Source organism: Melanerpes formicivorus, unplaced genomic scaffold (genome assembly GCF_026170545.1).
Source record: "Melanerpes formicivorus ecotype bairdi unplaced genomic scaffold, bMelFor1.0.p_v2 SCAF_14, whole genome shotgun sequence".
In the NCBI taxonomy this organism is placed as follows: Eukaryota; Metazoa; Chordata; class Aves; order Piciformes; family Picidae; genus Melanerpes; species Melanerpes formicivorus.
The window spans coordinates 5,643,568-5,666,782 of NW_027142366.1; the positions used below are offsets into that span (position 1 = coordinate 5,643,568).

General features: G+C 43.9%; 2 protein-coding genes across 12 annotated transcripts in view; both read left to right on the forward strand.

Annotated features, from left to right (window-relative positions):
• The first annotated feature begins 222 nt into the window (after positions 1 to 222).
• On the forward strand, positions 223 to 3,739 carry ZFAND2A (zinc finger AN1-type containing 2A). 3 transcript variants are annotated; one of them, XM_068146693.1, is made up of 6 exons: positions 223 to 328; positions 969 to 1,063; positions 1,818 to 1,949; positions 2,134 to 2,285; positions 2,784 to 2,873; positions 3,288 to 3,732. In XM_068146693.1, the coding sequence occupies exons 1-6, from the start codon at positions 274 to 276 to the stop codon at positions 3,295 to 3,297; spliced, it is 534 nt and encodes a 177-aa protein (XP_068002794.1). In that variant the 5' UTR covers positions 223 to 273; the 3' UTR covers positions 3,298 to 3,732. The 3 variants fall into 3 exon arrangements, with proteins under 3 accessions (XP_068002794.1, XP_068002795.1, XP_068002796.1); XM_068146695.1 differs by lacking the exons at positions 223 to 328; positions 969 to 1,063 and adding an exon at positions 1,090 to 1,386 and having other exon boundaries at positions 3,288 to 3,739; XM_068146694.1 differs by lacking the exons at positions 2,784 to 2,873; positions 3,288 to 3,732 and having other exon boundaries at positions 2,134 to 2,289.
• A 2,210-nt stretch (positions 3,740 to 5,949) lies between these two features.
• Positions 5,950 to 23,215, forward strand: part of CUNH7orf50 (chromosome unknown C7orf50 homolog) — a 158,862-nt gene continuing 141,596 nt past the window's right edge. Inside the window, exons 1-2 of one of the 9 annotated variants that reach the window (XM_068146707.1) lie at positions 5,950 to 6,266; positions 7,792 to 7,937. In XM_068146707.1, the coding sequence (XP_068002808.1) occupies positions 7,822 to 7,937 (116 nt within the window). In that variant the 5' untranslated portion in view covers positions 5,950 to 6,266; positions 7,792 to 7,821. The other 8 variants (XM_068146708.1, XM_068146712.1, XM_068146714.1 and 5 more) reach the window with 8 other exon arrangements.

Consider the following 23,215-nt stretch of genomic DNA (forward strand, 5'->3'; position numbering starts at 1 on the left):
TTCGTCACGCCCATGCCCGATCTGCCCCGTCACGGCCCCGCCCCGGAGCGTGACTCAGCACGCCCCCGACCGCTGATTGGCCACCCGCCTAAAACGCACACAGCCGGCAACGGAGAGCGGGGCGCGCCATTGGCTCGGCCTGCCCTGACGTCATCCGCGGTGGCCGCGGCGGGAGGCAGCGTGACTCAGCACGTGGGTGAGTCAGCGGCGGGCGCATAAAAGCGGCGCCGGCGGCAGCTGTGTGGGGTTGGTTGGTGTGAGGGTTCTGGGGCCATGGAGTTCCCGGGGCTGGGCGAGCACTGCTCGGAGCGCACTTGCAAGCAGCTGGGTAAGAGCGGTCGCGGGTGCAGAGCTTCTGCGCTTTCGGGAGGGAGCTGTCGGTGGGCACCGGCTCCCGAGGCGTGCTTGGCAGCGCCGGGAACACCCATTCGAGTGCCGCTCGTAAGGGCGGACAGCCTGTGTACTGGGCGGGGGGGCAAGTCCTGTGTCCCGAATTTGTGCAAGGGTGCTTTGCTCAGTGGCAGGTACCAGTGCTGTTGTCTCTGTAACTGCTCTTCAGTTGGTCTAGTAAAGAGTAAGGGGTTAGCTCAGTGTGTTTTGTTCTCGCATGTTGTTAAACTGTTACGGAGTGGGGTGTTTTTTAAGGCTAAAGAGATTTTTAGAGTCTGGGCTTCGTGTTTGGGCTTCAACTCCTAGTGCCTGACTAGTGCCCCGCTAAAGTTTTTGCCTTCAAAGAGCTCCTGAGGCTTGTGCTATTCTAGCAGTGTGGGCAAAAAGAGGGAGAGCTTATCACTTACTGTAGTTTGAATGTCTTGTGAAAAACGGCATCCTTTTTCTAGGGAAAAACATTGCAGTGTGACTAGACAAAAATTATTTGCTCTAGGATTTATTTGTAGCCTTTTGTGTGTACTCTTACAGCTGTGAGCTTTGCTTCATGAGAATCCATTTTTTTTTTTTTTCACTGACAGATTTCCTTCCTCTGAAATGTGATGCTTGTGGGGAGGTCTTCTGTAAAGATCACATCCGTTATGATAACCACAAGTGTAGCTCTGCCTACAAAAAAGTAAGTTCCTATCCACCAGGCAGTAATTCACCCTGCAGAACTGCCAAGTCACATAGAAGGCTGCTCTGAAACATGGAGGTGGTGGAGTCACCGTCCCTGGAGATGTTTAAGAGGGGATTGGATGTGGCTCTAAGTGCCATGGTCTGGTAGTCATGAGGTGTTGGGTGAAAGGTTGGACTTGATGATCTCTGAGCTCTTTTCCAACCTTGTTGATTCTATGACTCAATGACCTGTGACTTCAGTTGAAGGGGATGGGAGAAGTGTGAGATGTAAACTAATGACACAGCTGTATTTCAAGTATGTGGAAACATAACATTTCAGAGGTCAGTGCTGCTAAATTCTCATTGCCTTCACTTAAACTGCATCTTCCCAGAGAGGAATGCTTTGTATTCTAAGCAGTGCATTGTGACCTAAAACTTTCTGCAGCCTTAGTTCTTTAAGTTGAAAGACATCAAACATGGAACCACAGGAGAAATAAATAGAATAAGTGGGGCCAAACTTTGGTATCTGGCCCAGGCTATAATTCCAGAAAATGTGGAGGTCTACTTTAAGTAGACTTAGCAAATGTTGCTACGAACTGATTTGGTAAACCAGTGGTTTGGATAATGATCTACAGTTGCCTTCAGGAAGTATCCTTAAAAGCTTTAGTAAACAAGTAGAACAAAACCCACCTGTGAATAGGCTTCTATTGACCGTGGGTGTGAGAAGGGTGAGCAGAGGAAAAATTGGACTAACCTGTGTTGTATGTTCTTAGAATGTGCAGGTTCCAGTGTGTCCTCTCTGTAATGCACCCATTCCAGTACAGAAAGGGGAAATACCAGATATTGTAGTAGGAGCCCACATGGATAAGGACTGCAAATACAATCCATCACAGCAAAGGCAGAGGGTAAGGAAACTGCTCTTAATCTAAACTATGTAATTCTTGTGAAGTTAGATCACCTGACAGCAGAACCTGTGAGGCACTTGCTCTGTTTTATCTTAATTCTTTGTGCTTCAGCTTGGTCATGAGTTGAAGCTGATCACAGAAAGCAAGCAAGCACTACTACCTTAATGTCTTCTGTTATATGTAGATCTTCACCAATAAATGCCTAAAGCCAGGCTGCAAAAGGAAAGAGATGATGAAGGTAGTTTGTGAACAGTGCGGTGGCAACTTCTGCATAAAACATCGACATCCTCTGGATCACAACTGTAAAGGGAGCAGCCATCCCACCTCCAAAGCAGGGTAAGCTGGATTTATAATGCTTTGAGCTTGAGCTGAAACTCCAGCTAGTGTCAGGAGTTGGTGGGGAGCTCAGATAGGGAGTTCTGTAAAATTTTGATCACATCCATAAAATACTCCCTATTTCCTCTTTATCTCAGGCTTCATTTCTAAGAGTATGTGAGCTGAGGTAATAAGCCTGTCAAATGCTTTCCTAAAACTCTTCCAAGCCTACTTTTATCAGTCTCTCCTAACTGAGAATGTGCACTGACCAACTCAAGTACCCTTTGAGATCTGGCTCTAAATACTAGAATCCCAAAGTTCTGCCCAGTCCTCTGAAGGAACCAAGAACAGGCAATACTTTGCCAGGCCAAGTATAAACTTTGTTTTAATAAACAAGTCTTTTGCAGGCAGGTGGACCTTCACTGTGCTGTGCAATTAGAACTGTAAAACTTGTGATGGATGCAGATAAAAGAGTGAAACTCCTGGGGCTGTGCTGAGCCTGGCTTTATTTCTTTGTAGGTATGCAGCCCTGATGCGAGCCTCTGAAGCTGCCTTGAAGTCAGCGGGAGCAATTGGAGTGCCATCTAACGGGAGCCTTCAGCACAACAGGTAACAGCTGCAGGAGTAAAGATAAACATTGCTTTAAAATAGTCTTGTGTCAACACGGTGTAGGAGTGCCACTGTCGTACCTCTAACTGCTCAAGACTTGGCAGTTGACCTTTAACTGGCGCTGGCAATACAATAGAGTGGTTCTGACAGCACAAGCACGCTTTTTTTGACCTGTAGTGATTGAAATAACCATATAGACACAAGCATTAGGGCAGCAAATTGTAGCAGCAGGTTGGTTTCCCACCTGCTCAGTGTGAGGCTTGGTCAAGTCCTAGTAAAATAGTGTATGCTGAGGGAAGTATAGGGAGTGTCTGAGTTAAAATGTGGCTCATGCCCTTCCCTGCTCTGTTGTAACCCCTTGTGCCTGCAAGTTTTAGGTGCATAACCCTTACAGTGTTTCCTTTTGTCTTTCAGATCCAGATAGTGGAGGCTCCTCACACCTGGATCAAACCTCTGTCTACTTCAAAGTTAATTTTGTCTACAGCTCTTGATGTAATCAGATTTATTTTCCTCAGTTAAGTTATTTTTATAGCAATGGTTTATGCATTCAATAAACTGTCACTCTTTTCAAGCCAGCTTTATTTGTTCCTGTATTTGGAATAAGAACTTACTGGGAGATACTTGGAGAGAAATGGGGCACCGTGGTATGAAGACAACTAAAATTAGCATGACTTAAAGCTGGCTGTGTTTTGTCCTGTCTGAACCATGAGTTTCCTAAGGTGAAAGCCTGAAATACAAGCCACTGTGATGTCTCAATTTTGGGAGTGAACTGGCACACAGTTTAGCATTCTGCTTGATAAAACATCAGCATGAAGCAAGTTTCATATAAGCTGCCTCTTGGTTTCTGAATATCATTGGAAGGGTTTGATTTATAATGCCATACCTAGTTTCTCTAGGCTTACCTTAAACAATTCACTGAAGGCTAGTGCTCAGGGATGTGCACAATATCATTCTTCATGATTTATTGCACCTTAGAGGGGAATCTAGATTTGCATTGGTATTTTCTTTAGCTGGCAGGGAAAAGGCAGGGGAAATAGAATTAACTGTCTCCTGTAATGAGAATGAGGCCAAAATACAACCCTGTCTAGGGAGGCCACTCATGCTGTCATTCCAGAAAGCTTAAACAAGTGAAGACATAGCAGATATGTTCCATCTATTATTCTGATCAGCTATCTTGGCTGTTTAAAACTGCATGACTATCCAGCTGCTTAGCTTGAGGCCTGGAATATTGTAGGCTGATGAAAGGGAAATGTGCTGTTAATGAACAATACTAATTCCCCAGCTGGGATCTAAGGAGACCTCTCATCCAGCTAATTGTGAGAAAAATGCCAGGGCTTACTGATGATGTCAGGGAGGTCAAGACCTCAATTTCATGTGTCATTGGAACCATTCCTCTGCACACTGGGGCTGGTGGGCTGGGGTGTGGGGTTAGGACTAACTGAAGGGTAATTGCAGTCCCTGCAGCTATGAGTGCACAGCACTGTTCTGCTGAGGTTGGGAGGCTGAGCAGTGTCTGTAGCAGAGAGTGCTGTGTTCCCTGACCTGGGAAAAATAATCTTTGATAATATTGCAAGAGATGTGTGGTTAGTACATGTGCTTTATACACCCTTGATGTGTTTGTTCTGCTGTTGTGCAGACTCTTATGTGCCTCTTGTTTATCTTTGAAGAGGCTTAATTATTAGAGTACAAATGCTGCCTAAAGAGGAAATGTGGATTTATGGTCCCTCACAAGGGTAGCATACAAACAATCAATAGATTGAGTTGTGGGCCTCTCATCAGAAAGGGCAGAGACAGTAGAATTTATGTCCAGCACAGATGTAATGTAGGCAAGAGGTACCACTGCTGATTTCATGTAGTCTAATTTTATGCAGTTGTGATCAAAATTGTGATGTGAGAGTATCTGTAATACTGTGTTTAACCACAGGATGTCACAATAGGATGTGTAATAAAACAATCATTATTGTAGGAGGTCTAAACATAGAAAACATGTCTTCCCTATTTGCATTGGAACAAAAGCTTAAATTACAGCTCTAATTTTAGATACCACCACCTGCTGATTATCCTGTGCTCTAGAGCTATAACTCAGCCCTAGTGCTACAACAGGAGGATGTTTATAGTCTTCCTGTGTAATATATAACCAAACAATACCGGTGCTATGAGAAGAGGTTTTTCACTGCAGAGCACCAGGTGCTGACCAGGGCTTCAGGGGATAGACCAGAGCTGAGAAGTGATGAGTGGGGGACAGGATTTGTATCCTGTGGCTTGGGGAGAAGGGGGAAGGAGGCGAATGGCAGAAGCTGTGACCCTGGTTTGGACAGGAGTGTGAGGGTGCGTACAATGGTGCAGGGAGTTGTTGTCAACAGCCATCTGCTACCAGAGCCAGTATGTCAGCTGCTACTGTGATCAACACAAATAGAAACAAAGCCTTATGTAAGGTTGCCATAATCATAGAATCAATAAGGTTGGAAAAGACCTCAAAGTCCAACCTGTCACCCAAGACCTCATGACTACTAAACCATGGCTTCAAATACCACATCCAATCCCTTTTTGAGCACCTCCAGGGACAGTGACTCCACCACGTCCCTGGGCAGCACATTCCAATGGCTAACAACTCTGTGAAGAACTTTCTCCTCACCTCGAGCCTAAACGTTCCCTGGAGCAGTTGCTCCTTGTGTATGTGGTAAATATTCTCGCCCTTAAATTACCGGGGGAAATGGAAACGTTTGTGTATGTTGTATTTATAGGAAATGAAAACATGGAAAGCAATTTGTTCCCTGGAAACCTTGTCCTGGGAGATGTTTTCTGGTTCCCTCAAACCGCAGCTTTTGGCTCTTCCCGGCACGTTCCCTCACAGCCGGTTAGGACAGCAGGGAACGCTGTGTGCGGCGCGGAGCCTTTGGGAACTGCTGGCTAAAAGGAATCACCACCATTCTCCAGAGAGCCGCATCTCTGGCATGGGCGACCAGCAGCACCCCGGCTTGTACGGGGAGCACCAGAGCTGGCCATCCACCGGGCGTCCTCCACCGCCAGCGAGGGGTGGATCCCTTGCAAAACTGGGTGTGGATTCCTGGCAGAAACCAGCGGGTGGATCCCGAGCCCGGCGGGGATCACCCCGGCAACGGTAGGGTGGAGCCAACCCATAGGGCGGATCTCGGCGCAGAGAGATGACGTCACGCAGGCCGCCAAAGCCGGCCGAGCACACCTCTGCACACGTGTTCCAGGCGGGCGCTTTAATTCTGAGTCTGGAGTTTTATTGGCTATTGCTACAGATTGGCACACTGGGAACCAACCAGACGCCTCTATTCTCTACTTGTAGCCAGTGGGAGGAAGGGGGCGGGCTGCGACGCCAAGCGTGGGACTCAGTTAAAGGTGCAGCGGAGGCGGGTCCGAGGGGTGCGTGCGGGGAAGGGGCGAGGGGGATTCGCGTTCTGTGTTGCCCGCTCTGTGGGGCTTCCTGAGGGTACCGAGCCGTCGTGGGGCAACGACAGCTGCGGGGGGTGTAGGTAACCCTGGGGGGGGTCTCTCTGCTCCTCCTGGCCTGGGATTGCGGGACGGCTGGGGTGGCTCGGACACAGGCGTGGTGGCGGTGACTAAGGGGCTGCTTCCCTTTCTCCTTTCACGACCACCCCCCGCACCCCGTCCTCAGTTCTGTTTCTTTCCCTCGCTTCCCAGCCGCCTGCCCACGATCCCCTCAGCGGGAGCTGGGTGTCAGGTATGCCCTGCGGAGAAGCCGGCGGATAGTGCTGGAGCCGGGATAGGAACGTTGGTTTTCCCTTGTAAGATGCTCATGTGGCTGCACGTGAGAAGATGTAACTAAGACTTAAAACCTTTCTAGTCAGAAGGTCGTAGCTCACTCCTCAGTAAAAGCAAAAATAAACCCGGGGGGTTGCGTTGGGAAACCAGCGAGGCGGTGACTCCCCAGCGCTGTACGCAGCGGTCCCACAAGTGTGGCTGCGTTCTGGGCTAATACAGCGTGCTCTCACAAGCCTCTCTGCCCCAACACAGATAGGAAGGAAAGTAATACGTAGAACCCCAAATTCTGGGTTGAGATAAAGAGCTTTACTGGAAATTAGATAATCCAATGCAGAATTACCTTAGCCTATTTTTAGAGAGGCAGCAAAATGCAGGAGCAGCACCAGAAGCCAGCGACCTCCCCTCAACTCCTGAGCTGCAGCCTGCTGGCATGAAAAACCACCCCCCCCCCGCAAAAAAGAAAAGCCCGAAAACCAGAAGCACCAACCAGACCAGGAAGCTTCTTGTTACAATCTGAACTTCAAACCCCCTCCTACTTTGCTCCAGCCAGCACTTTCATTTTGAAGCTGGCACGATGGCAGCATGGTGTTGAGTATCATCAGCAGATTCAACTCAACCTGTGACAAAATGGAAAGAGTTGTGAGGCAAAACTCTTTGAGCACGTTTTTTTCCATATTAGTTTCTGTGAAAGCAGGGAAACATGCAGTTTAAGCAGAACTGATAGTTTATCTGTTTAGTAACAAAGTAGGGGTATGTGTGTATATACAATGTCAATGAGATGACTAACAGGCACACTAATGTGCTCTAAGGAGAGAGCTGATTGGTGTTATCTGAGGCAGCCAACTGATCAAGCAGTTCCACGTGGAACAGTGTCAGTTAGGGGGAATTACTACTAGAAAGGTCAGTGAAACATTTTCCTCAGGGAGCATTAGGTGTTTGAGTTTTCAGCAGGAGAATAACAGTCTAGTTTTACAGTAGTTTAATCTATTCCTAAGGGAAGCATGGTGAAAAATGCCCAAACTGGATCAAAATTAAGTGCAGACACAGATTGCCTAGTGAAGTAGTCACAAATAATTGTTATACATGGTCATATATACAAAGTTATACTGGTAATTTATATATATATATATAAAAGGTTCTAATTGCAGTTTGTTTTCTATTACAGGTTAATTTTATTTTATGATGCCAAAAATGGATGTGGAAAAAAAAGAAAAGAAGGCAGAAAAGAGAAAAAAGCTCAAGCAACCTGTGGCCCAACAGGAAGAGCTGGAATCAGAAAGTGAACCAGAGGAAAAAAAACAAGATCTGCAGGTATCTTCTCCCAGTTTTTGACTTTTTACTTCAATGAGATGTGGATATAATGTTACCTGTAATGTGGGATGGCTTTAGAGGTTCAGTGCTGAGTCTGTACTATTTGATTCGTTTGCAATGATTCCTTGGATGTGATAGACCTAGAGTGACATTTGAGAAGGTTAATATTAAGCCAAATCTGGATGTGGGTGCAGCAGTGAGAGCACCCAGTTGTTCTGGATGCTTCTGTGAAAGAGAGAGAAGTGGGTGAGAGAATGTGGGTGAAAGGCGAAGGAAACAGCTTTATGCAACTGTCATATGGCAGTATGGGCGTAGCTTAAGTCTTCATGTGATCCGAAGTGGTTGGAAAAAAAACATGCAAGATGTTTTCTTGGAAGTCCTTTTGAGCTTTTTGGACAGAATGTCAAGTGGCCAGAAGGTGTCAGCAGTCTCTTTTTGTTATTGAGCAGCTTATGAATGAGTTTTCTGAGAGTGAAATCAGCGATACCAAGATGTTATTGAGGTGGAAACTTAGAGGTGGAAGTTTTTGTGTGGTGGAAATACTACATCAACAGCCTGATTGAATTCTGTTGTTCTGAGTGGTTACTTGTAAAGTGTGGATCAAAGAAATATGAAGTGGTTTGATACTGTTGAGAAGTGGACCTGGAAAGGTGAAGTTGGAGGGGGGTTGTTTGGTTTGGTTTGGTTTTGGTTGTTTCTCAAGCTGATGTTAAACCATCGTCTTAAAAGCTGTCTCAATGTTTCCTGGCCTAACATAAAAGAGATGTGAAAGAGATTTATCATGATATGTATGGCTCATAACTAAATAGTACTTCTCATTTTGTTGTTAGACTTTATTTGAACTCACTGACAAGGCTATTTCTGAGACCTTTTGTGAGCATAACTGTTTCAAGCTAACGCACTTTGAGTTAGTGAAGTATAATGTCAGAAAATCCAACCTATTGGCAGTAGCTGTTCAGAGGTCTATAAATTCTTGCAGGTCTGAACTCAGCAGAAATTTTTCTGAGCAGGGACAGATTGCTTCTTTGTATCAAAGCAAAAAAAAATGGGAAAAATCTGGTATTTACAGCTTAATAAGAGGGAGTGTGCCTTCTTTCCTTTGTGGAGCCTGCATGACCAACTTTAGAGCCACATAATTCAATTTGAGTGAAAATAATTTTCCAGGATAAACCAGTGTGAAATTGAAATGTCAAAATTAAAAATGTGTTGCCTGTGACAATCTGTATAATTTCATATAAAAGTGGGGGGAAAAAAAAGAATAAATCCCAAGCAGGCTTCAAACCTCCAGCATGCAGGGCCATCTGATGTCACCGAATCACAGAAGTGATGAGTTCTTCGAACCCCTAAATTAGTTTTTTATTGGCTATGCAGACTGTAGGACTGTGAGAGAAAGAGCAAATATAAAGTGGAAAGAGGAATCCGTAATACCATAAGGAACATCACTAGAATAGAATAAACCAGGTTGGAAAAGACCTTCGAGATCATTGAGTCCAGCCTATCGCCCAACACCATCTAATCAACTAAACCATGGCACCAAGCGCCCCATCCAGTCTCTTCCTAAACACCTCCAGTCATAGTAACTCCACCACCTTCCTGGGCAGCCCATTCCAGTGGCCAATCATTCTTTCTGTGAAGAATTTCTTCCTAACATCCAGCCAAAACCTCCCCAGGCACAGCTTGAGACTGTGTCTTCTTGTTCTGGTGCTGTTTGCCTGGGAGAAGAGACCAACCCCCACCTGGCTACAACTTTGCTTCAGGTAGTTGTAGAGAGCAATAAGGTCTCCCCTGAGCCTCCTCTTCTCCAGGCTAAACCCCAGCTCTCTTAGCCTCTCCTCTGTGAAAGAAAGAACAAATGTGAAGTGGAAAGAGGAATCCTTAATACTATAAGGAGCACCACTAGGCACAGAAGTTCTTAGAGTTACAGAAGTTGGTGTCAGTGGTTGGCTTAATTATGTCTATAGCATCAATTTCAGGGAGTATCATCTTAAGGTCTATGACAGGCCATGTTTTGGCATCAACTTTGTAAACTGTAACTGTTGATGGGAGGAAAGAATAAGGTAGTAAACAAACATTGTTTGTTTGTAATGGGTGTTGAGGGTGAAAGATGCTAGGCAGATCTTATGTAACTTTACTTCAGAAACAGCGAATGAATGTTAGCTCTTTTACCACCTTAGGGTTGTCACTCAGTGTGTGTGCTCCCAGCTTTGTGTGAACTACTCAGTGAAGTCACAATGGCATCAAGCTTTGCCACAGTGGCATCAAACCTTCTCAGGCAAGGTAAAATTGCTTCTTGTGTACTGTGAGGCAGCAGGGATGTGCTCGGTTAAGTCTGCATGATTCAGAAGACGGAATTTGGAACAAAACCCAAGACAGCTGCTGGGAGTGTTTATTCTGCAGCCTTTACTTCCTTTGACTTTATTTCTGTTGCTTTAAAATAAGCTGGAATCTTGATAGATCTCCAGAAAATTCCTGAAGAGTGACAGCTGGGCTGTGATGAGCTGTGATTGACTTTTAATGCAGTCACTGAATGAAAGATAACTTTTCTCTGTTGCATTTTTAAGGATGGGTAGACTCCAGCTTCTCTGAAGGAGTCTCATATGTGATGAACTAAGTCAAAAGACAGTGATGTAACAGACTGTTTCTGCTGGGGGGGGGGGGGAGAGAGGTTTCATTGATTCATTGAGTCAGTTTTCCTTTGATTTACTTTTTTTCCCCCTCCTTCTAGTGCAGCAATTTTGGGCTCTAAAGTGGAAAATGTAAATCTGTAATTGATTTTGTAATAGAGCTACAGGCAGGCAACTTGGAATGTGTCTTAAGTGGCTGGATTTAGTGTACATTGATCATTCCTTCCTGAAATTTGTTTCAAAAATTCTCACCAGCCTAACACTAAACCATTTTTTTTTTTCCTTGGAACAACTTGACCTTTCAGAGTAATCTTGGTGTTTTATTGATTTTTTTCATCTGCTCAGTGTCTTCTGTTTACACTAAATAGCAAGGAGCAATTCAAGACCGATGTAAATGTTTTCATGAATGGTCTCAGAACCACACAGCTCTCAGACACACCTCTAGTGGAGCTGAGCAATGTGAGATTTCAAACTCAAGTCAGCCTTGTGCTTTTTCTGACAGGCTTTGATAATGTTGCTGTTTTGTTTAGCTGCCTGACAATAAAACTCACACTTTTAAACTTATTTGAATTCTTTTACTGCCTGGACATTAAGTTTTACTTGTTTTTTTAAGGGTTCTGTCATTTACTAACGTGCTTGTATGTTAAACCTTCTGATAGTTTGGGTTTGTTCTTTTGCATTGCCACATAATATGGGCATAAAGAAAAGAGACTTAAAAGATGCCAACCAGATTGGTCATCTGAAGTTAAATACTGGCTTCATAGTAAAGGCTTCCTGATGGGCTCTGTCTGAGACAAATCAATTTTGTTTCATTCCTCAGACACATGATATTTATGATATTGCCAGCCCTCTTGAAATAACAGAAGCATTATCAGTGCCCATTTGCAGTTACTTGTGTCTTGCTTCTGTTTATGGATTCCTTCTGAATTTTAGCTGCCTTAGTGCCATGAAGCTTATTGAAACAGCAGTACTGACACAGCACTGCACGTGGGGAACAATGTGTTGTGGTTTGTTTGAGTCCTATCCAGAAGGCTCTTACTGTACCAAAGGATCTTTTAAGCTACACCTTGAGTACTGTGTCCAGTTCTGGGCCTCTCGGTTTAGGAAAGATGTTGAGTTGCTGGAACATGTCCAGGGAAGGGCAACAAAGCTGGGGAGGATTCTGGAGCACAGCCCTGTGAGGAGAGGCTGAGGGAGCTGGGGTTGCTTAGCCTGGAGAAGAGGAGGCTCAGGGGAGACCACCTTGCTCTCTACAACTACCTGAAGGGAGGTTGTTGACAGATGGAGGCTGGTCTCTTCTCCCAGGCAACCAGCACCAGAAGAAGAGGACACAGTCTCAAGCTGCACCAGGAGAGGTTTAGACTGGATGTTAGGAAGAAATTCTTCATAGAGAGAGTGATTGCTCATTGGAGTGGGCTGCCTGAGGAGGTGGTGGAGTCACCATCATTGGGGGTAGTTTAGAAAGAGCCTTGATGGGGTGCTTGGTGCCATGGTTTAGTTGATTAAGTGGTGTTGGATGATGGGTTGGGCTTGATGATCTTTGAGGTCTCTTCCAACCTGTTCTGTCCTGTTCTATTCTAGTAACTTAAGGGCAGATCTTGTTTCTCCAGTGCTGTTTTCAGAGCTGCAGGGTTTGTACAGACAGTAAGAAGTTCTTCCAGAGTTGAACATCTATTGGGCAAGACTTAAAATTCATAATCCATAGAAACCAAGATTAATTTCCTGGTTTCTGCTCAATTTAGTCTAGTAAACACTGTATACTTTAAGGAAAATTACAGTGACCAAGAGGCACTCAATCTTTATAAATCAGATCCTGTTGTCTGTGGTCGAAGGGTACTTTAGGTAACGCTCATACAGCCAGTGGGGTGGCTCCTCCTTGTCTTCAGCATTGTAAATGGTTGGAGGAGGAGGAGGAGGTATCAATGTTTTCCCCAGATAAAGCCAAAAAAAAAAAATCAGTGGGAAAGGAATTTAATTTTTGAGATTCCATACAGATAGTCCAAACAATGGCAAATAAACAAGTAGCTCATGGTGTTTCCTTAAGCAGAGGCCTAGCGTGCAGGTGCCCAAACAGTGAGGTCTGATTGCTGAATGGAAAAACAGCTAAAATTTCATGGGGAAAGGGTTTTTCTGCTCAGCCCTTTGGATGGTAACATAAAGACCAATAAAGACTTACTAAGCTAGTAACCACCAAAAAAAACCCACCCCACCCCAATTCTTTAAAATCACTGTTTCCTTGTAGTGGTGGAATACCCCCATAAAATAATACAGAATAAAGAATTAACCAGCTTGGAAAAGACCTTTGAGATCATCCAGTCCAACCTCTCACCCAACACCATCTGATCAGCTAAACCATGGCTCCAAGTGCCTCATCCAGCCTCTTCTTAAACACCTCCAGGGATGGGGACTCCACCACCTCATTGGGCAGCGCATTCCAATGGCCAATTCCTCTTTCTGGGAAGAACTTTCTCCTCACCTCCAGCCTAAACCTCCCCTGGCACAGCTTGAGACTGTGTCCTCTTGTTCTGGTGCTGGGTGCCTGGGAGAAGAGACCAACCCCCACCTGGCTACAACCTCCCTTCAGGGAGTTGCAGACAAACTATGCAAATAAGATGCAATGATACTTTGTCCAAACAGTTTAGTGATGGCTGTAATAATATCTGCAAGCAGCTGTTGGTGAAAAAAATAGATTATGAAGTAGAAAGGAATAACAAAGAAGTTGCTCTGCCTTACCTTAACCTTACGTTTAAGCTGTAGAGATGAATGTTTTGTCGTGAGCGCGGCGGAATAGCTTGGAGTGCTGCTTTGATGCCATCTCTTGTGCTGCTTGTAATCAGGTACCTGGGGTAGCAATTTGAATGTTTAATGAAGGCAAACCAGGCATCCATGCAACAAAACCTATCAAGCAGATAGTGTAAAGCTATCAGCGGAAAGTGCATTTATTTATTTGACAAGCCACTAATTTATGCCAAAGACCGTGGTTGAAATAATGAGTTGTGGATGGTTTGCAAACAAACTCAGTAAGCCTTTATTATTCCATTTGCTTCTTTATTTTAACTAACAGGAAGCTTATCTTATAGCCACCCAAATAGCTTGTTTTGCCTTTTCCCCCCACCCCCATCCTAAACAATTGCAGTGAAGTTACAACTTAGTGTGATGTCGCAGGATTTTCTTCTGCTTGCCAGGCTGCCAATATTAGCTGTGCCTTATATGCATTAAAAATATGTGTAGGAAATTGCTTGCATTAAAATTCCACTGTTGACTCTTCCTGCATTTGTTTAGCCTTGCTTTACTGGTTTAATCCTCTGCTGTATGCATTAGTGTTATCCGGGGTTATTAACTGTTTGTTGAAGAAATATGTAGCAACAATGTAGAATCTTAGATATTAAAAGCTTAGTTTTATTATTTAGCATGTCCCCCTAAATTAAGAATCTTGTTGTGTACCTTTGGGTAGCCATTTGAAAAGGACCTCCAGCATGCAAATAAAGTTTTGGCTGTGTTATGAAGAGAGGATGACATAATCTTTCATCTTTCCCCGGTCCCTCTGTCTCCCCTCAGTGCCTTGATGTAAGGCTACATCAGCAGTTAGCATTTTCTGGTGATAAAGGGGAAGTGATGGCTATTGCTCAAAATGGCATAATTAAATGTCAGTGTGGGTATTAATGTGATCTCGTTAGTCTGCGGGGTTTGGTCAGTCTGTAATTGGAATGTTGGTTCTGTTCTCTTTTCTTTGGGCTACCTTTCTGTTGAATGTTCGTTCTCGTTTCATTTGTCTGGGCTTTTTGTTTGTTTGTTTTTACTTGCACAGAGAGTCAAGTTTGCTGGCCCACTGGCTACTTGCTGCCTTAATGTACGATGACCTTCTGATGGCTGATAAAAAAAAAGGCATGAAGCTCTAAACCCATTTGGCTTTTGTGACTTGCTGTGTGACGTCTTGATTTGTACCCTTTCTTATCTATTTAGAATCATAGAATCAATAAGGTTGGAAAAGACCTCAGCGATCATCAAGTCCAACCTATTACCTAATACCTAACACCTCCTGACAACTAAACCATGGCTCCAAGTGCCACATCCAATCCTTTTTTGAAGTAGAATCATAGAATCAGTCAGGGTTGGAAGGGACCACAAGGATCATCTAGTTCCAACCCCCCTGCCAAAGGGCAGGGACACCTCACACTAGATCAGGCTGGCCAGAGCCTCATCCAGCCTGGTCTGACACAGCTCCAGGGATGGGGCCTCAACCACCTCCCTGGACAGCCCATTCCAGAGTTTCACCACTCTCATGGTGAAGAACTTCTTCCTCACCTCCAGCCTGAATCTCCCCACCTCCAGCTTCATTCCATTCCCCCTAGTCCTACCACTACCTGATATCCTAAGAAGTCCCTCCCCAGCCTTCTTGTAGGCCCCCTTCAGATACTGGAAAGCCACAATGAGGTCACCTCAGAGCCTTCTTTTCTCCAGACTGAACAGCCCCAACTCTTTCAGTCTGTCCTCATAGGCATTTGAGGGCAGCTGGTTACGGTAGTGAAACATTTGTTTCCTGCTAACAGTTTTTTTCCATTAGAATATTGATAAGAGTTGCTTTAAGATATTTTTATTAAATGAACCATGCATTTTAATTTTTTTTTAAAGAGGTAAATTTGGTTGTGACACCATACAGTGCTCACAGAGAACAGGAGGCCTCTCGTAAACAGACGTGTCTGAAGAAGGTACAAAACAGCGTCTGAAATATGGATATGCATAGATTAGGCTGAATAATTTTGCATTCCTTTGAAAATTATTTTTGTAATGGTAGGAACAGATTTCCCAGGAAAGAGTATTCACAGCTGGGAAAACAGTTGCTACTTTGAAGATGGTTTTCCCAGGCGAAAGGCTCACGTCTCCAACTGTGTTTGGTATAAACAATATGTGGTGCGGCTCTTACTTTTGTTTAAAGGAGTTGTGCGTTCTCTGTTACATATCCACCAGCAAGAGTTTCCTGCTAATTCTGTGTGTTTGCCTCAATCTGCCCACATTCAAAGTTAATTCTTTCCTTTTATTACTATAGCTGGGGTATTAAAGTGGTGAGGAATTTGGTGGTGAAACGCAATTGCCCCGTCTCTGCTTTTTGAGGGGGGGGATTTCTTCCATCTCTTCTTGGAATCCTGTACTTGACATTTCCTCTCTGCTGCCGTTCTTTACTTAGTGGTGAGACCTCCTTGATGGTTCTTGTTAGGTTTCCAACATAAATCCTTGCTTTCATGACTTAGCTGCAAATCTATTCACAAAATTGAAATTCAGCACAGGATTCCTTCCCGCTCGTGGGCTGAATTTGTTGAGTAACGATCTTGGAGCGGTAGTTGGAGTAAGGAGCAGGGGCCAGGTCTGCTTGACAATGTGTTGCTCAGCTCCAGCCCAGTAAGAACACTGTTTTCTGTCAATTATGACTTTCTCTTTTCTTTTTTTCCCCCCTGGTTCTATGCTAATGACTTCTAACTCACAGTGCCAAACATCAGAAATGAAAATTGCTGGAAAAGGTCCAAATTGATGAATGTAGGAAAAAACTGGCACAAAACCTCAAGATATGTACAACTTCAGTAAAAAAAAAAACTAAATGAAAAGAAGGTCCCATTACATGTTTGAATTCACAAAACCTATTCCACTTGGCAAGGAATTAAGTTGTCAGCTTGAAAGGGCGAATGTTTGCTACGTTCTGATACAGGATGGAAAGCAGGGAAATGGGCAGAACCCTAATTGCTCTTGACAGGGCTTGAAACTTGGAAGTTAAAGCAGTGTAGCATATCACTGCAAGCCTGATTCTTGTAGAGTTATTTGGTACTATATATATTAATGTTTTGGTCCTTATTATGTTAGTGCTAGTTTGTTTAAAAAGCTAAAATGGCACAGGTTTGGATATTATGATCCAATACATGTCCTCTTCAACATATTCATCGATGATCTGGATGAAGGGGTAGAGTCAGTCATCAGCAAGTTTGCAGATGACACAAAGTTAGGGGCAGATGTTAGTCAGTTAGAGGGTAGAAAGGCTCTGCAGAGGGACCTCGACCGACTGGACAGATGGGCAGAGTCCAATGGGATGGCATTCAACAAGTCCAAGTGCCGAGTGCTGCACTTTGGCTACGGCAATCCCATGCAGAGCTACAGGCTGGGGTCGGAGTGGCTGGAGAGCTCCCAAACAGAGAGGGACCTGGGTGTGCTGATCGACAGTCACCTGAATATGAGCCAGCAGTGTGCCCAGGTGGCCAGGAGGGCCAATAGCATCCTGGCCTGCATTAGGAATAGTGTGGCCAGCAGGAGCAGGGAGGTCATAGTGCCCCTGTACTCTGCTTTGGTTAGGCCACACCTTGAGTCCTGTGTCCAGTTCTGGGCCCCTCAGTTTAAGAAGGACATCGAAACACTTGAGCGTGTCCAGAGAAGGGCAACAAGGCTGGGGAGAGGCCTTGAACACAAGCCCTATGAGGAGAGGCTGAGGGAGCTGGGGTTGTTTAGCCTGGAGAAGAGGAGGCTCAGGGGTGACCTCATTGCCCTCTACAACTACCTGAAGGGTGGTTGTAGCCAGGAAGGGGTTGGCCTCTTCTCCCAGGCAACCAGCACCAGAACAAGGGGACACAGTCTCAAGCTGCGCCAGGGGAGGTTTAGACTCGAGGTGAGGAGGAAGTTCTTCACCGAGCGAGTCATTCGTCATTGGAACGGGTTGCCCAGGGAGGTGGTAGAGTCATCGACCCTGGAGGCGTTCAAGGGGAGATTGGACGTGGCACTTGGTGCCATGGTCTAGTCATGGGGTCTGTGTTGATAGGTTGGACTCGATGATCCTCGAGGTCCTTTCCAACCTAAGTGATACTGTGATTATGCATTACATATACATATGTAATATACATATGGGGAATAATGTAGATATAATGTTTACTCTAAAAGGCAGCAGTTTTCCCCTATCCTTGTCAGAATGCTGCTGCCTTTTTAAGCCATGCAGGAGCCTGGTACAAGGGTTTTTGTAACATACAAATCATTGTGTGTTGGTGGATTAGATGGAAATGATAGGTGCTTCCACAGCATGAATGGGGGACTCGAATTATTTCACCAGAAATTTCCTCCTCCAAGGATGCCTTTTGTCTTTAGCTGCACATTGTCAACCACATGAAAGATTAGTGTATATTTATGTATGTCAATTAATAAACTACAGCGTAGATAAGATGGCTTTTGGGTATTAGATCAAAGCCACGCAGATTAATAAATACTTGGAAAGTGCTTGTCTGTTACATCCAACAGGTAATTAGAAGAGAAAATTAATCTTTTGACTTTTAGAAGCTGCCTGAAATAATGAGGGTACAAGCATGAAAGTATTTGACAGGGGAACCTCTTGCTGAAAGAGCCAGACTCTCCTTGTGAATGCATTTACCTATTTCTAATTGAATCCCCCAAGAATTCTGTAGGACATCAAAGAGAAGATCATCAACCGATGTTTTATTAAATTTCTCAGCGTTATCTTAATAATTTGCATCTGTAAACCTGGCTTTGGCAAACAGCCTGTATACACCAGGGAAGAGAAGGCTCTGCTCTTAACCATCTTATGGTTTGAAACATGTCAGAACTGTTCAGAGAGTGTAGTAAAGACTTAGAGCTGTGTCGCTTGGAAAGAAGCAGAGAGGTTATGTAAAAGAGAGTGGAAAGTCTTCAGTGTGTGGGGAAAATAGATGCTCTGTCCTTCTACTCTACCTTTACATTATGTACTGAATCCTAAATAGGAGTTACTCATAATTACCCTCTTGTGAAATAACTGGGAGGGTACAGAACCGTTACCCTGAATTGTGATGCAAAGCTCATTGCAATCGATGATGACCTTGAGGGGGACTCGGAGTAGACTTTGGAGCCTTTGTGTACCTCGTTAACTGTTTTCTTCTTTTTTCCACCCCTTCCCCCCACCAGTTAGCTTTGGAACAGCCAATAGTTTTTCCTATTTTATTAAGAAAATCCCATCTTCCATGGCTATTCTTACATCCAAATCTGTGGCCCTGTGATTTTTCTAAAGGGGAGGGTTTTTGCTTTCATGGTAGAAGTTTGTCATGCTCTTTATCAAATATTTATTTATTTATTTATTCATTCTCCACAAATATTTGTGTAGGTTGAGTCATGGTCTAGTTCAGGCTTAGAATAGGAGTGGCCAAATATCCTGATTCTGCAGGCCTTGTAATAAAATCTTCTGGCCAAGACCTGAAAGGTCTCACTCAGTATCAGTGACAGTCAATAAGAACACAAATCTAGTGGGGGACAGGGAGGGACAGTTTTGTTCTTCCTTATGGCCCCCTTGTTGTGGGCTGAGCACGCAGTTAGGTTCAGTGTCTCTGATGTCAGTTTCAGCACCTCTGTCAACAAGTTTGCAGGTCTGATCTCATGACACTTCAATAGTGTAAGGGGTTTGGAGCACAGCCCTATGAGGAGAGGCTGAGGGAGCTGGGGTTGTTTAGCCTGGAGAAGAAGCAGCTCAGGGGAGACCTTGTTGCCATCTACAGCTACCTGAAGGGTGGTTGTAGGCAGGTGGGGGTTGGTCTCTTCTCCCAGGCAACCTGTGACAGAACAAGAGGACACAGTCTCAAGCTGCACCAGGGGAGGTTTAAGCTGAATGTTAGGAAGAAATGCTTCACAGAAAGATTGATTGGCCATTGGAATGGGCTTCCTAGGGAGGTGGTGGAGTCACCATCACTGGAAGTGTTTAAAAAGAGACTGGATGGGGCACTTAGTGCCATGGTTTAGTTGATTAGATGGTGTTGGGTGATAGGTTGGACTTGATCTCGAAGGTCTTTTCCAACCTGGTTAATTCTGTGTTCTGTCATGCATCATCAGGCATCTTTACATTAGAGTAGGAAGGTAAGATGCCACATTTCTCACTGTTGCAAGTATTAAGCTTTAAATATCAGAAGCAATTCTTCTGAATGTATATATTTGAAAGCCAAGTGAGCTTACAAATTAAGTTGCCCCAGGCATCACTATCTGTCTGTATCTTCCTCCTGTCCAGCTACTCACTCATGAGGTGGATGTTTGGAATATCCTCACGTCATTGAAGGGAGCTCATTCCTTGGTTTCTCTCTCAATTTGCTCTGTGCCTTTTGTTCATAATTAAGTACTGGAACACAGGAGTTAAAAGGTTTCTATGGTCAGGTAAAGGCTTTCTCTTTTGTAGTTCTGAATGGAGAGCGAATGAAAAGAAGAAAATCTTATTTGCCATTCTATTACTCTTTCTATTGAGCGAATGTCCGGGAAAGGAAATGTTTCTGCTGCTGAGGCAGAAAACAAATCTATCTCCACTGCTATTAGGCAGTTCTACCACTGATCTCTTTCTGTATAAACAGCCTTAGCTCCAGTTTGGAAGGATAATTTAGCAATATTCCAATAATTTTCCTGTTTCTCTAGTATGTCCATTCCCTCCTCCCCCCCTTTTGCTGAAGTCCTTCCACAAAACACATTCCATGCAATTTGAAAAGGTTTTAAGACTTTTCAGTGATTTTGGTTGCAGATCTTGTTGAGTTGGGACTTGTAAGCAAAATCGCTGCTTTGGAAGGGCTTACCCTGATGCATGAAATATCTGTTTAGGGTAGGTGTGTTTAAAGCAAAAATAACTCTTACTTTTTGGTAGTGAACAGTTCAGTGGTTTGTTAATTTAGAACTTGAAAACTTTGGTATATTTCTGTAGCAGGCTGAACAGTTTGAGAAAATAGGTTGGAAACTTGAATGTGGTTTTGTCACAGGGGTCAAACAACTTCCAAAGCCACTCCAAGCCCACAGGTGACATTGTGAGACTCATTGATCTTTAAATTTTGGAGTGGAATTACCTGGATATATGTAAAAAACCCTGAAGCAGCATGTTAGAGACTTGAGTTGAAAGTAATAAGCTGGTCCTGCCCTGTGTGAAATCCTGAGAATCTTCTGTTGTCATCCTGGGTAGCTGGTCCAGTACGCAGCTGTTTATTCTGAGCTTGTGGCTGTGTCATGCTGCTAAATGAGTCTGCAAGGAAGCCAGAAGCCAAGGGCTAAAAGTTTGGTGGTTTGTGTGTCAGTGTGGAATAAATAGTTTGGACAATAATTATAGAATAATAGAGTTGTTAGGCTTGGAAGGAACCTCAAGGATCATTTAGTATCAACCCCGCTGCCACGGGCAGGGACCCCTCACACTAGATCAGGTTCCTCAGAGCTGCATCCAGCCTGGCTTTAAAAACCTCCAGGCTTGGGGCTTCTACCACCTCCCTGGGCAACCTGTGTTAGAAACATGACTGAGGGTTTTCAGATTTTCAGATCTAGTGTGTCTGTCTTTAGAGCCCAGCACAGGGCAGGTACCACCATGTACCTCCTGGCAGCAGAACCGAACAGCCTTGCAGAAAAGGAGGTCTGTACGCCTGCCTTAAATATGACCTGTTCTCTATCATCTGTTGTTGCAGGTTTGAAACCAAAAGATGAAGTGCAGTTCCAAGGGGGAAATGGTTTATTTGTGACACATTTAAACATAATGTAAAAATAACTTAAGCAAACAGTCTCTGAGCAGGGTGTAACTGAGTACCAATGGGCTGCTGTAGGTGTTGCCGGTAATGTGAGTGTAAACTTTCTTTGCCAAGTTACAAGCAAATGAAACAATGAATTTGCTTCTGTGCTCTCTGTTATGCAGGTTTTAAATGTCTGTTGGGTGGTCTGAAAGGGTAAAGTAAGACTTTTGGAGTGTCCAGGAAGGATACTGTCCCTTAAATTAAAACCCTTATCTTGGTTGTTTTCCATCAAAACCAAATTAATTCCTTGGTTCACCTTCATGATTAGCTATTGCAATTCAAACCTGCCTCCTTTATCCTGTCACTTGTTTTTCCTACTTATGCAGAAGTTCAAATGGAATTAAATGATAATCAGGGTTGAACTTGACATGCTTTTACTTATGGTAAACCACATTCTAACTCATCTTTAATGTGACAATCCTGACCATTTAAAATTGTACGGACAACCTTTTCCCTTTTGCAATCTCACTAAAGAGCGGAGAGAAGACAGCAAAATCCTCACACAGGGAAAAATTCAGTTAGCCTCTAACAGAACTTGATAGCTGGGGGAAAAAAAAAGATTAGAGCCTGCACTGTACAGCCAGTGAATGTTGTTTAAACCACAGATGCTTCAGTCTGAAATGCTAAAACTTTGTGCTCTGTGTTGTGGGTTTTTTGTTTGGCTCTTTGCTTTGTTGTGCCTTTGTTGGTTGTTGCTGGTTGGTTTTCATTTGTTTGTTTGTTTCTCAATCGAAATCTTTCCTATTTGCAGCTGTAGTAGAATGGATTTGCTGTGTCAGATCAGCCATTTTCAATTAATGATATAAATAATCAGATTACTTTGGGGAAAAATATAAGATAAACCAGCACCAGAACAAGGGGACACAGTGTCAAGCTGCGCCAGGGAAGTTTAGGCTTGAGGTAAGGAGAAAGTTCTTCACAGAGAGTCATTAGTCATTGGAATGTGCTGCCCAGGGAGGTGGTGGAGTCACCATCCCTGGAGGTGTTCAAGAGGGGATTGGATGTGGTACTTGGTGCCATGGTTTAGTCATGAGGTCTGTGGTGACAGGTTGGACTTGACGATCCTCAAGGTCTCTTCCAACCTTAGTGATACTGTGATAGGACAAACCTGCATCTTTTTCATTTGATGGGGATAATACTGGAAAACAAAACCAACCAAACCAAACAACAAAGCCCTGTTTAGAGAATTGAGGTTTTGCTTTAAAAAAAAAGTTTAAAATTCAGTGTATGTTGTCTCTTGGAAATGAGTAATACAAATATCACATTACTTGGGGGGGGGGGGGGAAGACAAACCTGCATCTTTTCTGTTTGATAGCGATAATATTGGGGTGAAAAAAACACCCCAAAAACCTAACAAAACCATGTTTAAAGAATCCTGAGCTTTTGCATTTAAAAAAATAAAGAAAAATTCAGTGTATGCTGTCTCTTGGGAATTAGTGATATAAATATTTGATTCCTTTGGGGAAAAAATAAGACAAACCTGCATCTTTTTCATTCGATACAGATAACATGGCGGGGGGGGGGAACCCATGGAAACCCAACAAAACCATGTTTAAAGAATTCTGAGGTTTTGCTTTTAAAAAAATAAGTAAAAATCCAGTGTCTGTTGTCTTTTGGAATAGGTGAGCTGACTCTCCTGAAAGGCAGTGTTCTGATCTTTCCGTGGAGCTGACAGGGGAAGGGAGGGAAGGCTTTCCTTGCGTCTTGCTCGCATTATGTCAAAGTCTTGCACAGGCTCTGGGATCGCCTGACTCATTGATTCAAATTCCCTGTCACATGCCCTCACATCGTGTAATGCTTTTCAGAAAGTCATCAAGCTTTATCTTTACGCTGCCTGACTTTGCTTTTTCTAGATGTTGGGGGTGTGGTGCCTACACAGTCGGTATTTAGCGTAGCTCCTGAGACTTTTAAGAGGATGCAGAGTCTCAGATAACTTTTTTTTATGGTCATATCTTTTTACACAGCTGAGAGGAAGACTTGCTTTCAGTCATGCCAGGTTCAGATTGTGCTGTTGGATTTATCATGTTTCTAGGCATTTAATAATACTCTCTGCATTCAAGACATCTTTCTGTTAAGGTATCAGTTTCAAAAGCAGTCAGTGGTTTCAGGGATTCTTTGATTTTCT

What these genes read in the sequence shown, in the direction of transcription:
- ZFAND2A (XM_068146693.1), top strand. Translation starts at nt 274, where the DNA reads ATGGAGTTCCCGGGGCTGGGCGAGCACTGCTCGGAGCGCACTTGCAAG. An exon ending in GCGCACTTGCAAGCAGCTGG is followed by an intron (nt 329 to 968) that starts GTAAGAGCGGTC and finishes TTTCACTGACAG; the next exon opens with ATTTCCTTCCTCTGAAATGT. An exon ending in CATCCCACCTCCAAAGCAGG is followed by an intron (nt 2,286 to 2,783) that starts GTAAGCTGGATT and finishes ATTTCTTTGTAG; the next exon opens with GTATGCAGCCCTGATGCGAG.